The sequence below is a fragment of the Acartia tonsa genome, chromosome 2, assembly GCF_053477335.1.
Source record: "Acartia tonsa isolate MP-2025a chromosome 2, ASM5347733v1, whole genome shotgun sequence".
In the NCBI taxonomy this organism is placed as follows: domain Eukaryota; kingdom Metazoa; phylum Arthropoda; class Copepoda; order Calanoida; family Acartiidae; genus Acartia; species Acartia tonsa.
The window spans coordinates 29843152-29856673 of record NC_137261.1 but is presented as its reverse complement, the minus strand read 5'-3'; the positions used below and the strand labels follow the sequence as shown (position 1 = coordinate 29856673).

The 13522-nt window shown below is 34.0% G+C and overlaps 1 protein-coding gene across 1 annotated transcript; it reads left to right on the top strand.

Annotated features, from left to right (window-relative positions):
- The first annotated feature begins 251 nt into the window (after positions 1-251).
- Positions 252-9983, top strand: LOC145312774 (betaine--homocysteine S-methyltransferase 1-like). The gene is made up of 14 exons (XM_080152020.1): positions 252-380; positions 653-726; positions 1737-1812; positions 2087-2196; positions 2936-3017; positions 3527-3576; positions 5174-5257; positions 5566-5650; positions 6049-6160; positions 6421-6504; positions 6666-6743; positions 7148-7223; positions 7944-8012; positions 9818-9983. The coding sequence occupies exons 1-14, from the start codon at positions 273-275 to the stop codon at positions 9858-9860; spliced, it is 1131 nt and encodes a 376-aa protein (XP_080008146.1). The 5' UTR covers positions 252-272; the 3' UTR covers positions 9861-9983.
- Positions 9984-13522: the final 3539 nt, after the last annotated feature.

Below are 13522 nucleotides of genomic sequence, written 5' to 3'. Positions count from 1 at the left end.
TTTCATATTAGATAAAGGCTTTTTTTATGGAAACTTACATCCTTGTTATAATTTAAGTTTAAAAACACCAGTAAAAAAAAATAGTCTTTCAGAAATAATTTTTAAGTTAGTTGTGTGTTGATACTTTTAGAGGACATTAGTTTGTTTAATCGTTTCAACCACTAAATGTAATCTACAGCAAGGGTGATTTTGTGAATCATTATTGGAGATGTAAATCAATTTATCGGCCATTGTTTTATCCCTTTAGATCCCTTAACTTTACAGATATTGCCATGTCAGCTGAAAAATCCAAGAATATTTTGGAACGTCTTGGGAATGGAGAAGTGATTATTGGAGATGGAAGTTATGTCAACACCTTAGAGAAAAGAGGATATGTTTTGGTAATGATGGTCAAATTATTTTAAAATACTTATGTATATTATATTATTACAATCAATATATTATTGCTTGGATGAAAAGAGAGAGAGAGAGAGAGGGGAGAGAGAGAGAGAGAGAGAGAGAGAGAGAGAGAGAGAGAGAGATAGAGATAGAGAGAGATAGAGAGAGACAGAGAGAGACAGAGAGAGAGAGAAAAATAGTGTATATGCCCTAAAATGGAGGAAATTCAAATTTTAGATATTATCCTGTTATTGAACTACATTTTTATGTTTAGGCTGGTTGTTATACTCCTGAGGCATCTGTTGAAAATCCTCATGCTGTTGAGGAACTTGCCATTGAATATGCCAGGTACACTTGAATATGCCAGGTATAGTTAAATATGCTCGGTACAGTTTAATATGCCAGGTATGGTTGAATATGACAGGTAAAGTTGAATATGACAGGCACAGTTGAATATGCCAGGTACAGTTGAATATGCCAGTTACAGTTGAATATGACAGGTAAAGTTGAATATGACAGGTACAGTTGAATATGCCAGGTACAGCTGAATATGCGAGTTACAGTTGAATATGACAGGTAAAGTTGAATATGCCAGGTACAGTTAAATATGCCAGTTACAGTTGAATATGACAGGTAAAGTTGAATATGACAGGTAAAGTTGAATATGCCAGGTACAGTTAAATATGCCAGTTACAGTTGAATATGCCAGTTACAGTTGAATATGCCAGGTACAGTTGAATATGCCAGGTACAGTTGAATATGACAGGTAAAGTTGAATATGCCAGGTACAGTTGAATATACCAGGTACAGTTGAATATGACAGGTAAAGTTGAATATGACAGGTAAAGTTGAATATGCCAGGTACAGTTGAATATGACAGGTAAAGTTGAATATGACAGGTAAAGTTGAATATGCCAGGTACAGTTGAATATGACAGGTAAAGTTGAATATGACAGGTAAAGTTGAATATGCCAGGTACAGTTGAATATGACAGGTAAAGTTGAATATGACAGGTACAGTAGAAAATCCTCATGCTGTTGGAGAACTTTTCATATGCCAGTTTCAGATTCAACATTTTTATAAGCGTTGATTCACTATAGGTATTCTCTATCCTCACTGACTGACTAACTCATTCTAACAAAAACGTTGTTTACAGAGTGTATAAAGTGCATGCTACTTGAGTGCCACAAGAGTCAAATCTAACAGAATACGGACTTTCTGGTAACGACTATAAAGTTCCTACGCTTCCTAAATTTATCTAGCTCTTATAGGAATCATCATGCAAAGTATAAATTAATCATATAATTCCCAATAACATTTGTAGAAAATATTCGATTTCTAATTTTTTTAATGTTTAGGGCAGGAGCTGATATAACGCAGACATTTACCTTCTACTCCAGAGATGTTGGTACTCCCAAGGATGTTAAATTAACAGTAAGATTTAAATTAATATTCTTGATGATAATTATTTATCGCATCTTCTTATAGACACCTTTCAGCAGATATTATAGTTTTGTTAGCCCGGAGGGGCGACGACCCGCGCTATCAAAACTGGTATCAATTTTTAGAATTTCTACTTTAATATTCGAGGAAAATTGCTTCTAATATATGTTTTTCAGTAAAGCTAAGAATCGGTTTTAATCTAGCGGATATTAATCGGTTTCAAAGCCATACTAGAAAGAAAAAAAAATTTTATTTTCTTGTTTAGTGTTTGGAGATTAACAAAGCTTCCTGTGAGATTGCAAAGAAAGTGTCAAATAAATGGGGCACAATAGTTGCTGGAGGTATTATACAAACTGCTGCCTTCAAGCAAACCAGGTACAACATACAATTTTATAATTTTAATTTTTGAGATGGTTATTTTGCTGGTAGGTGATGCAAATGGCATAATTTTTTTTGCGGTAAAAATCAGGTAAGGGGGGGGGGCTGTTTATTTCACCAGTCCCGTTTTCTTATTCGTTGACTTTGCACTTTGGGGACTTTAAATTTTGAATTTTGATTGGTTGGTACATTAAGTTGAATGTCCAAACGTTTCAACCACTAATCGTATTCTTCAGAAGGGGTAATTTTATGTATCATCATCGTGGATGCACGTCAATGTAAATTTAAATTTCACCGAAGTGATTAATTGTGTTACTAGCAGATGCTGACTTAGCCTCTAGGGGCATTCTATGTTGTAGAAGTATAAAATAGCTGCCCATTGCCTTTGTAAAGCTTTCCTGAAAGGAAAACTCGTTCGATTCAGTGTTTGGCGAGATTTTAATAGCTAACAAAAAACCTAACCACTTTTAGATATTGAATAGCTTTGCTATAAATATAAGTTTAATAATTCCATAAGTAAACTACGATTAAAAAATATAACTAAACAGTTATATATGCCATCGTATTATAGACAGTTTTCCGCGGATATTAAAATAAAAATATTTGTGGAAAAATTTCTGTAATACAATACTGTACTTTTTTCATTATGACTGAGAACCGTTTTTAATCCAGTGGCTGTTAATCGGTTTCGAAGCTAAAAAATTAGAAAAATTATAAAAATTTTAATAATTTGCAGAGACAAGAACGATGTACAAGCAGAGTTGCGAGAAGGTTTGGAGGTTCTTATTCAAAATGATATTGATCTCATTATAGTAGAGGTTTGCTTTTATTATTTATCATTCATTTCTCTTTGGCAAAATTTTCAACATTATTTACATCAGGATAACCAGTTTAGATTCTTTCTTTTTTCATCATTAAAAGAAAATTATTAGTAGAGAAGCTACTCTATAATTAACTTGGTCAGGCCTTCCGTCTATCAACCGTCCGTAACTTTATGGTATGAAATATAACTTTCTTGGTTGCTATCTAAGGTAGACTGCTGATTTCTTTTGTAGAGATATCCCTAACCAAAGGGCACCCAGTATACATTTTACTTTTAGTCGGTCGGTATGCTACAAAAAACATTTATGTATATTGTTATGAAAGATTTCGCGATTTTTCTATTTTGTATTTTATATCTTGTTTTTGTTTTCCTCACACCTTTATTTTATGGCCACTGAGCATTTGCTGTATAACTCACTTTGTTCATTTGTTTATCCAAGACTTTTTGTTGTGCTGTGCTACTTATGTGTGTTATAATCCTTGTGATAATTTATGTTTTTCTTAGTATTTTAGAAACATAGTTGAAATGGAATGGGCTATTGAGCTTGCTTTAAGGTAAGTGATTAACATTTATGTCTTTTAATTTCATGACCTGAAAAGCTTAGGTTCCCTCACTATGTCTGTAACTATGTAATGCGTAGCTTTAATTGATTATATCTTTTGTTTTTTAAGTAGTTTTATTCATTTACTTCTATTTTAACTAGTTTTTTTTCTAATAAAGTCCTACTATAGTTATTTATCTCATCGTATTATATAATTATAGACACTTTTCCATGAATATTAAAATGAAAAATTATGAGATTGAACCAGGTCTAACAAAACTGGTATTATTTTATGATTTTTCATTTTGATAAATTCGTAGAAAGTTGTTTGTAGCATGATTTTTTAGTATGTCTAAGAACCGGTTATAATCAAAAAGATATTAATCGGATTCGAAGCCATATTGGAATATTATTACTTATTTAATCATTCAAATTTTCAAGATCTTTCTATATAATGTCTTTAATTTTGCATAACTTAAATGTCTTTATTTGACAAAATTTTACCTTTTAACGTGTACGTTGAAATAAACTTTTGCTTTTATGTACTTGAATGGTATGAGATGTAATATAAGTAAGATAAACCCAGACTTATACAAAGTAATGATAAGCAAAATAATAAACTTTCAACTAAACGACATAAACACTCATTTAGTTTCCATTATTGAATCATAAATTAGGAGCTGTTTGTGTCAGGGAGGGAGGGGACATTGTGCTCTTTATTACACTAGTCCTCAAAGATTTATAATAATGTTTTCTTATTCTTTGACTTAGCACTTTGAGGAAATTTGATTGGTTGGTCCATTAAGTTGAGTGTCCAACAGTTGAAACCACTAATTGTAATCTGCAGAAGGGGTACTTTTGTGTAACATCATAGGGGATTTACATCAATTTATGGGCCATTACTTATCCCTTTAGATACCTGTGTATGTGTTCTATATTGTAAGAAAGATTAAATTAAACCTTGGTTTAGAGTCCCAGCTCTAAACACAAAGAAACAAACTTATAGTGTTAGATCTAATTATGTTCCATTATTAAATAGATAGAATTTTAAATTCTTAAAAATAAACAAGCTGAATTATAATTGAATGTAATATATGATAGTTCAAATCTCAACCGTTATCTCATCCTAAAATTTAAAGTAGTAAGGATTTTGTCTGAAGCTTACTCTCGGAAATTTCTAGTCTACACGTGTTTTACTTTTTAGGGAAGCTTTTCAAATACCGTTGGGTGGTTTTAGGCTACTTTCCCGACCTTCTCCATCCTTCCCTTTGAGACTTTGGTCGAATAAACTAGTATAAGATAAGGAAGGATTCATTTAGGTTAATTATGTTAGGAACATTATCATTTCAAACAGTTTTGCTACTTTTTTATATTCATTTAATGGATATAGAATGATAATGGATATTATGACAGGGTAAAAAAATTGTCGTCAATTTAGATTGACATTACTTATTAGTCAGTTCGTTCATCCCATAGGAGGGGAGGGGATGAGATAAAGTTGGTGGATTGATAGGATCTTTATCTTAGCCAACTACAAGTTTTATTTTATTAGAGTACATGATAATCTGGTGTAAGTTCCAGGAAATAATAAATCCATTGTTTATGTTTAGTTATGGTAAACCCGTGGCGGCAACAATGTGTATTGGACCCAAAGGAGATGCCAGCGGCGTGTCTCCAGCTGAATGTGCAGTCAGGTAATATGGCGGTTTCTCTCAAAGTGCCTAGTCGAGCACAGACTCCCCCCCCCCCCGTGTTTTAAAATAGATTGAAAATAAGTGTAGTGGGGGTTAGATTCTTTTCTGGCGTTATTTGTTTACTAGGCTAGGTTATATTGAAGGATAGCCCTGCAATAATAAGCCCCGTAAAGTTTGGCATAAAAAAACTACCCTCCTTCCCCCTTACTTATTATAATTTAATCGGCTAAGTGTTCTTGTGGCTGTGGCTGATGGTGACTGCATTTTGGAACTATCTACTTATTTGAATAATCTTGTATTTGTTGCAGAATGGCTAAAGCTGGTGCGCCTATAATTGGAATCAACTGTTTGTTTGATCCATTCATTGCTTTAGAGACCATCTCAAAAATGAAGGTTAGATCAGTTAAAAAAAACCGTACCAATACTTTGACCTAAAAAATAGACTAAAATCCTCCCAAGACCTATGGGAAGCTCACCTAAAATAGAGAATCGGTTCAGTATTTATTGAGATTTTAAGCTTTTGACAAAAATACATTACTACTAACTTTGATGAATTGAGCCTTACTAATGAGCCCCAAAAGGCTGAAACACTGTGTCTATGGATACTTTATTTAATAGGATAATCATGGATTTCTTACGAGGAAAACAAATGCTTTATTCTAATCTTGTAAAAGGTCCTAATAAATTAAGTAGTCTATTGATATTGGAGAAAAACTACCTTTTGATATTTTAGGAAATAGGGAGAAAGTTTGAAAATTTAAAAAAAATAAACATATACCTATCATTTGTAGGCAGGCTTGGATGGTGCAGGTTTGAGTCCGTACCTGATGTGTCAGCCCCTGGGCTACAGGACTCCAGATGGAGGCAGCTATGGATGGATCTACCTCCCTGAATTTCCTCATGGTAAAACAATCCTTTTTATACGGCCAAATACATGATCCAACATATGAAAAACTAAAAGACTATATATATTTACCATTAAACATCTGCTCAGTAACTCACTCAAAGAGATTTTTCCGAGTGTCTGGCTTCTTGCGGATGTTGTTTTATTTATGTAGCTTAATGAACCGATTGAGTTCTCAATTTCATTAAAGCTTCACATAGGTCCCATGATAGGGATGGTGCAGCCGCTAGTTATTATAATAAAATACTAATTTTTTTAGCAATGGAGCCAAGACAGGTGACAAGGTATGAGTGTGCTAGGTTTGCCAGGGAAGCTTACAATCTTGGAGTCAGAATTATTGGAGGTATATCTGTTTATTTTTCACTATGGCAATTTGAAACCTCTTATTACCAGCTTGATAAGAAATCATCGCCCATCGCGATGGCACGAAAGGGACTATACCCGAACTTTTCGTAGGGAGGGTGAGTGCTCGACTTCTAGGTATACAGCCATTTTTATTTTAAGGATGTTGTGGTATTGAAAGTTATCATATCAGAGCAATGGCAGAGGAATTAGCACCAGAGAGAAACTGTCTACCTACAGGTTACACAAATTATAGAGTAGTATGGTAAATATAGTAAACGATTTTACTAAAGCTAACAGACAGCTGCCGAGCCCTGATAATTGTCACCAGAAAGTAAACAAAGAAAATATTAGACAATAATTAAATTATAAATCACAATTTGATAATAGTTATTTCTCGCATCGTATTATAAACGGCTTTCCGCGGATATAGAATGTACAATTAAAAGATTAAAACTAGTTTTTTTAGCCCCGAGGTGCCGGAGGCACTGGCTAAAAAAACTGGTTTTAATCTTTTGATTGTACATTTTTATATTCGTAGAAAGCTGGATATAATACGATGCTAGACATAGTTTTTTCGTATGGATGAGAACCGGTTCCTATCCACCGGATTCAAATGAATACGAGAAAATATTTTATTTCAGCTTCAAGAAAAAGTGATCTTGATCTGTCTACCCTGAAGGAGAAAGAAGATAAGGGAAGGCCTGAATTTAAGGGAAAGTAAGTAGAAATTTTACACAATTTAAAAATACAGTGTTTTTTACAGGAACAAAAGTATTGCTTATCTTGACCCACTTAACATTGACAGAAATTATTAATCAATATCCTATTTTCTACATTGGCTTTGGGTATTTTGTGCAAGAATTTATTAAGTTATCAACAAATTATACCTCAAAAATAAGTTTTTACAGGGTTATTATTTTGACTAAATAACTTTAAATAATTAAATTTTTGACTCCCATTCAAGAATACCTATACAATTAAATGTGTGGTCGCCAGAGAGTTTTAGACCTAAAATAAATTTAGATCATCCAGAAATGTATTATACTAATAAAGATCATGTGCACGTTCCCGCTATGGTCTCAGATAAAAATGTCCAAAATCAACCCACCCTAAAGCACATCTATAAATCGTCCATCGTCTTATCCTCTAAGATCCTAGATTTTACTTAAAATATTAATCTCATAACCAGTGGCATGCACAGCGATTCATCAGGAGGTTTTAAAACCATTAAGGGTTGAAAAGAATTGCAGGCCCCTCTGAGTCTACACCCCACAACAGCACACCACTGCTAGACACAATATTTCAAGATTTTTTTGTTTCGATTCGATTCGAACCAATCTGAGAAGGGATATTTTGTAATTATTGAAAATTAGCAGTTTCTGTGTGGTAAAAGTTGCCGCAAATATAGGTATTAAATAATTCCCATACATCTTGTAGGGGCTGTAAAGATTACTGGATGAACCTGGTTCCATGCACAGGAAGGCCATTGTCTGCTCCAATGTTCAGGTAAGGATTACTGGATGAACCTAGTTCCATACAGGAAATCCACTGTCTACTCCAATGTTCAGGTAAGACTTACTGGATGATCCTAGTTCTATGCACAGGAAGGCCATTGTCTGCTCCAATGTTCAGGTACGGATTACTGGATGAACCTGGTTCCATGCACAGGAAGGCCATTGTCTGCTCCAATGTTTAGGTAAAGATTACTAGATGAACTTGGTTCCGTGCACAGGAAGACTAATGTCCGCTTCGATGTTCAGGTAAGGATTACTGGATGAACATAGTTCCATGCACAGGAAGGATATTGTCTGCTCCAATGTTCAGGTAAGTATTACTGGATGAACCTAGTTCCATGCACAGGAAATCCATTGTCTGCTTCTATGTTCAGGTAAGGATTACTAGAAGAATCTAGTTCCATGCACAGGAAGGATATTGTCTGCTCCAATGTTCAGGTAAGTATTACTGGATGAACCTAGTTCCATGCACAGGAAATCCATTGTCTGCTTCTATGTTCAGGTAAGGATTACTGGATAAACATAGTTCCATGCACAGGAAGGATATTGTCTGCTCCGATGTTCAGGTAAAGATTACTGGATGAACATAGTTCCATGCACAGGAAGGATATTGTCTGCTCCAATGTTCAGGTAAGTATTACTGGATGAACCTAGTTCCATGCACAGGAAATCCATTGTCTGCTTCTATGTTCAGGTAAGGATTACTAGAAGAATCTAGTTCCATGCACAGGAAGGATATTGTCTGCTCCAATGTTCAGGTAAGTATTACTGGATGAACCTAGTTCCATGCACAGGAAATCCATTGTCTGCTTCTATGTTCAGGTAAGGATTACTGGATAAACATAGTTCCATGCACAGGAAGGATATTGTCTGCTCCGATGTTCAGGTAAAGATTACTGGATGAACCTAATTCCATGCACAGGAAGGATATTGTCTGCTCCAATGTTCAGGTAAAGATTACTGGATGAACCTAATTCCATGCACAGGAAGGATATTGTCTGCTCCAATGTTCAGGTAAAGATTACTGGATGAACATAGTTCCATGCACAGGAAGGATATTGTCTGCTCCGATGTTCAGGTAAGTATTTCTGGATGAACCTAGTTCCATGCACAGTAAATCCATTGTCTGCTTCTATGTTCAGGTAAACAAATCAGACACTTTTTATTTAAAACTCGAAGCCTCTGAATAAAAGTCAACTAACCAGTTATCCATTTTCTTGATTTTATTGATTTAAAATCTCGTTGTTAAGTATAGTTTAAGTATAGTCATTATGTAGCAGGTAAAACACGAAACTAAATGCACTCTACCAATGTTTAAAATGATATTAAGTTTAAAAATTTAATAAAAGTTTGTGCATTTCTGTTCCGTACCTCCACCCTACCTACCCACAGTTAATCTTTTCATTTAAATAGTTTGAAAGTTTGCCTACTAACTTTAACTAGGAGTACACACATATATCATCATTATTATATAGATATATTTTAAATAATTATTATTACTATATGAATCACTGCGATTTTATTAAAATAGTTAATTCATGTATAGTTTCTATTATGGAACAAGGACAATCTTTTCATTACGTAGCGCATCTACAAAAACAATGACAGCACAGAAAGCCAGTCATTATCTGTGTCTGTCGACTGTCTGTACCTCACTGAACCCATATGGTTCTTATTTACAGTGTAGTTTCTCATATGTCCTAGGATGATTTTTACTTGAAACTAACCCTCTAGAGGCCTCTAGTGGCTAAGCCCCAAGTATTATTATATATGTTTTAAATGTTATATTCTTTTCAGGCAAGCTGACCCGGAGACTGTGAATCCAAGTGTTCTTAATTAAAATCTTTTTTTTTTAAATATTCAAATGTTTGTAACAACAACAAAATTTTCTTGGTTTTTTTATTTCGAAATATATATCACAACATCAAAAAGAAGACAATTTAAAATCTAAAAATAATATTATGAATTTTCTGGTAATTGCTAAAATTACATTATAAGATTACATAAAAAAAACAGGCGGCGGACAATAGATGAAAAACAGACAGCTCTGGGCAGGTGTGGGCTAAAAATTGATGAAAACTGTTACTTTACAGAATGGTGGTTGGCTTTTATCACTTTTATTATGCCTTATGAGAATACTACACACATACACACACAACCCAACAACTCAAACAAACAAGAAAAACGCCTAGAACCAAGTCGATACATAATAAAGTTAACACTGAAAATGAAAATATTGAACAGATCTAATGTGTACATATAATCTGTACGGTGTATATGATCTTTCTCTTGTAAATCCTATAATCTTTTGCCTTATTACATAAGAAAACCTTTAACTATAAATCTTGATTTGTTGGGAAAGTAAATGCCAGAGTGGGATTAAGGGGCGTGCGGAAGAGAAGAAGTGAGCAGTGGCGTAAACACCTCCCTGGGCAAAATTTCTAGGGGAGCTTGTTGTGTAGACCCGCCCTTGATATTTATATATTCCTTTATATTTTTTGCTTCATTTTCCCCTTTTTGTTCTTAACCCCCTAAATGTCCTTTTACACCCACTAGTATGTATACCAATATGATATGATATATATATATATATCATATAATACACTACAAAAGACCAATGATAGGCCAGTACTATTGGTCAATTTTAATGTATACTGGCTTATAATTGATCATTTGCACTGCATAGCGACATTATTTATTGGACACTATAAGCTGTTTCTATTGCAATTTTTCAATTATTTGTTTTCTTCTGCTTTCTCTAGCAATATTTCCTGTCGCTTCGCTGATTTGCAGGTTGGATTTGCTGTGCACGCGCCAGGTTGGATTTGCTGTGCACGCACCAGGTTGGATTTGCTGTGCACGCGCCAGGTTGGATTTGCTGTGCACTCACCTGGTTGGATTTGCTGTGCACGCACTAGGTTGGATTTGCTGTGCACGCACCTGGTTGGATTTGCTGTGCGCGCGCCAGGGTGGATTTGTTGTGCACTCACCTGGTTGGATTTGCTGTACACGCGCCAGGTTGGATTTGCTGTGCACTTACCTGGTTGGTTTTGCTGTGCACTCACCTGGTTGGACTTGCTGTGCACTCACCTGGTTGGACTTGCTGTGCACGCACCAGGTTGGATTTGCTGTGCACGCGCCAGGTTGGATTTCCAGGAGAATTACAATATTTGGTCCAACCACTCTTCACCTTTCTTTCCGGAGATGGAATTATAAATATCTCCATAATTTGAAAAGGTTCACTAAATACCTGGATTTAGATATTATTAACATCTCAAACACAAATTATTATTTTTCGTAGCGAAACAACTCAACGCCTTATCTTTCTATCCCTAATTTTAGCGACCAAAAATTTATTTCTGGATTGATATCGATGCATATAACCTTTTAACAAAATTATCTTGGTTAACTGAATATTAAAAAATGTTTCATGTTTATCATTTAAATATGTACATATATTTGCGTATATTAAGAAATCTATTTTCCTGAAAATTGGTATGATTTTATTAAATTATTTTTTTTTATTGTAACAGTTAAGGTACATAATGCATAATCCCTACATTCCTTTAAAAAAGCTATCAAAGCTATACTGTGACTCTAATTTGAAACAAGAATATCTATAATACAAAGTAGAACGATGTCTGTCTGTTTGTTTGTCTGTCTGCATCGCTAACCGCTGATCTCTTCCCCCACCTCAAGTTTTTCTAGAGACACATAGTTGCCTAGGTTGGAATAACTAAATGTAATATTATTTTACAAACTTTTCAATATAATTTGAAGCCGCGCGTATATAAGTAAAATTTAAAAATTTGTAGTTTTATTTAAAGTTAAAGTAAAGAAATCTGCGCAAAATTATTCAAGAAATAAAAAGTTGAGAATTTGAAATATTTTGGTGAGATAAAACTGTAAAAAGAAGATTTAGATTCATCTGTTAAGAAATTGGGGGATTAAGATAATGGAAATTCTATAAATATATTCTACTCAACATTCCCTTAAATATTTTGAATTCACATTATGTGTGTGTGTCTGTTTTGTGTGTGTCTGTTTTGTGTGTGTATGTGTGTCTGTATGTGTGTGTGCTTGTCTGCTTGTGTTTATATATTATATTGGTTTGATTAATAGTTAATAGCTCTATCAATTTTAATCTTTGTTTAACCAGGGACAATAGATATAGAATATACGTGGATATTATGACAGGGGAATAAATGTCGTCAATTTTGGTTTGCTAACATGGAACTAATTTATTGGTCAGTTCGTTAATCCAGCAGGAAAGGAAGGGAATGAATATATGGAAGGGGGTATCTGTATTTGGCCAGATACGAGTTTCACTTTATAAGGATACATGGTAATCTGGTTTAATATCCAAGTAATAATAAATCCATTGTCCAGATTTTTTGTAGTCATAAAAATAGAGGGAGAAAATTTTAGTGATCGTGTTCATAAATTAATAAAAAATTAAACTAATATTTTTCATAATGAGGTGTACCTAGTATTATAACTAAAGGACCAACGGATCAAGAAAGTTATATACTAGATGAAAATTGCTATTGGAAATGGTCACAAAAAAGTAGTCATCTATCTTATATTTCATTATAGAAATCATATCTAATCTACAACTAGTGCTATAACACTTTTTAAAATCTATCAATCTGTTATTTTTTGTAAGACAATTTTACTCTCTTGTTACCTATTATTGAATGAAGGATGATTATCTACCATTGCCCTATCCCTGTTTCCCTGATATTTCACACACAGAAAATATATTTGTTCAACACTAAGATTGTTTCTTCAAATAAATAAAATATCAAAATAAAAATAATTTTGAAAATTTTGAAAAAACTTCTGACTGTGTGTGTTTGAGCCAAGGATCTCACTAACTGCTGAACCGACATTATTATCATTTACAATGTAGATTCTGATAGGTCCTGGGAAGTTTTAAAGCTATCTGGGAGGAGTGTACCTTCCCCCTTACAAGAGAAATCACCCCCAGAAAACAGATACGCCAAAAAGGTCACGTTAAAGGCCTCTGTGAGCGAAGCCGCTAGTTACTCTTAAAGCGCCTTGAAAATGACTCATGGTAAAAAGTACACATAGCATTTATTTTTTGCTGAAAAATCTCAATCTCTTAATGGTGTTAACGTACCAACACTAAAATTGCCTAAAAGCTACCCAGTTGCCTGCCGTTTAAGAGGTCTTATTGGACATAAATATAGACAAACATCCTATTACTAGCAAAAGTGATAATCAGTTAGTTCATGTTTCTGCTGATTCAGTTTTATTTTAAAAAGATTGAACCAGTCAATCGAGACTTTGAAAGGTCAAACAGACGTGTAAATCACTTTTCTCATTTAAGACAGACAGACGGATGCAGACAATGAAAGTTGTTGAGCAGCTTTGCTACTAATAGCATGAATGAACTTCTAGGTTATAAATGAAATAATAGTTATATATAGCATCGTATTATAGACAGCTTTCCGCTGAATTATAAGAAATTTATAAGAT

Bases quoted from the DNA above. Each gene is read 5' to 3' on its own strand.
- LOC145312774 (XM_080152020.1), top strand. From the start codon at position 273: ATGTCAGCTGAAAAATCCAAGAATATTTTGGAACGTCTTGGGAATGGA. The intron at 5,258-5,565 runs GTAATATGGCGG...TATTTGTTGCAG, and splicing joins CCAGCTGAATGTGCAGTCAG to AATGGCTAAAGCTGGTGCGC. The intron at 5,651-6,048 runs GTTAGATCAGTT...TATCATTTGTAG, and splicing joins AGACCATCTCAAAAATGAAG to GCAGGCTTGGATGGTGCAGG.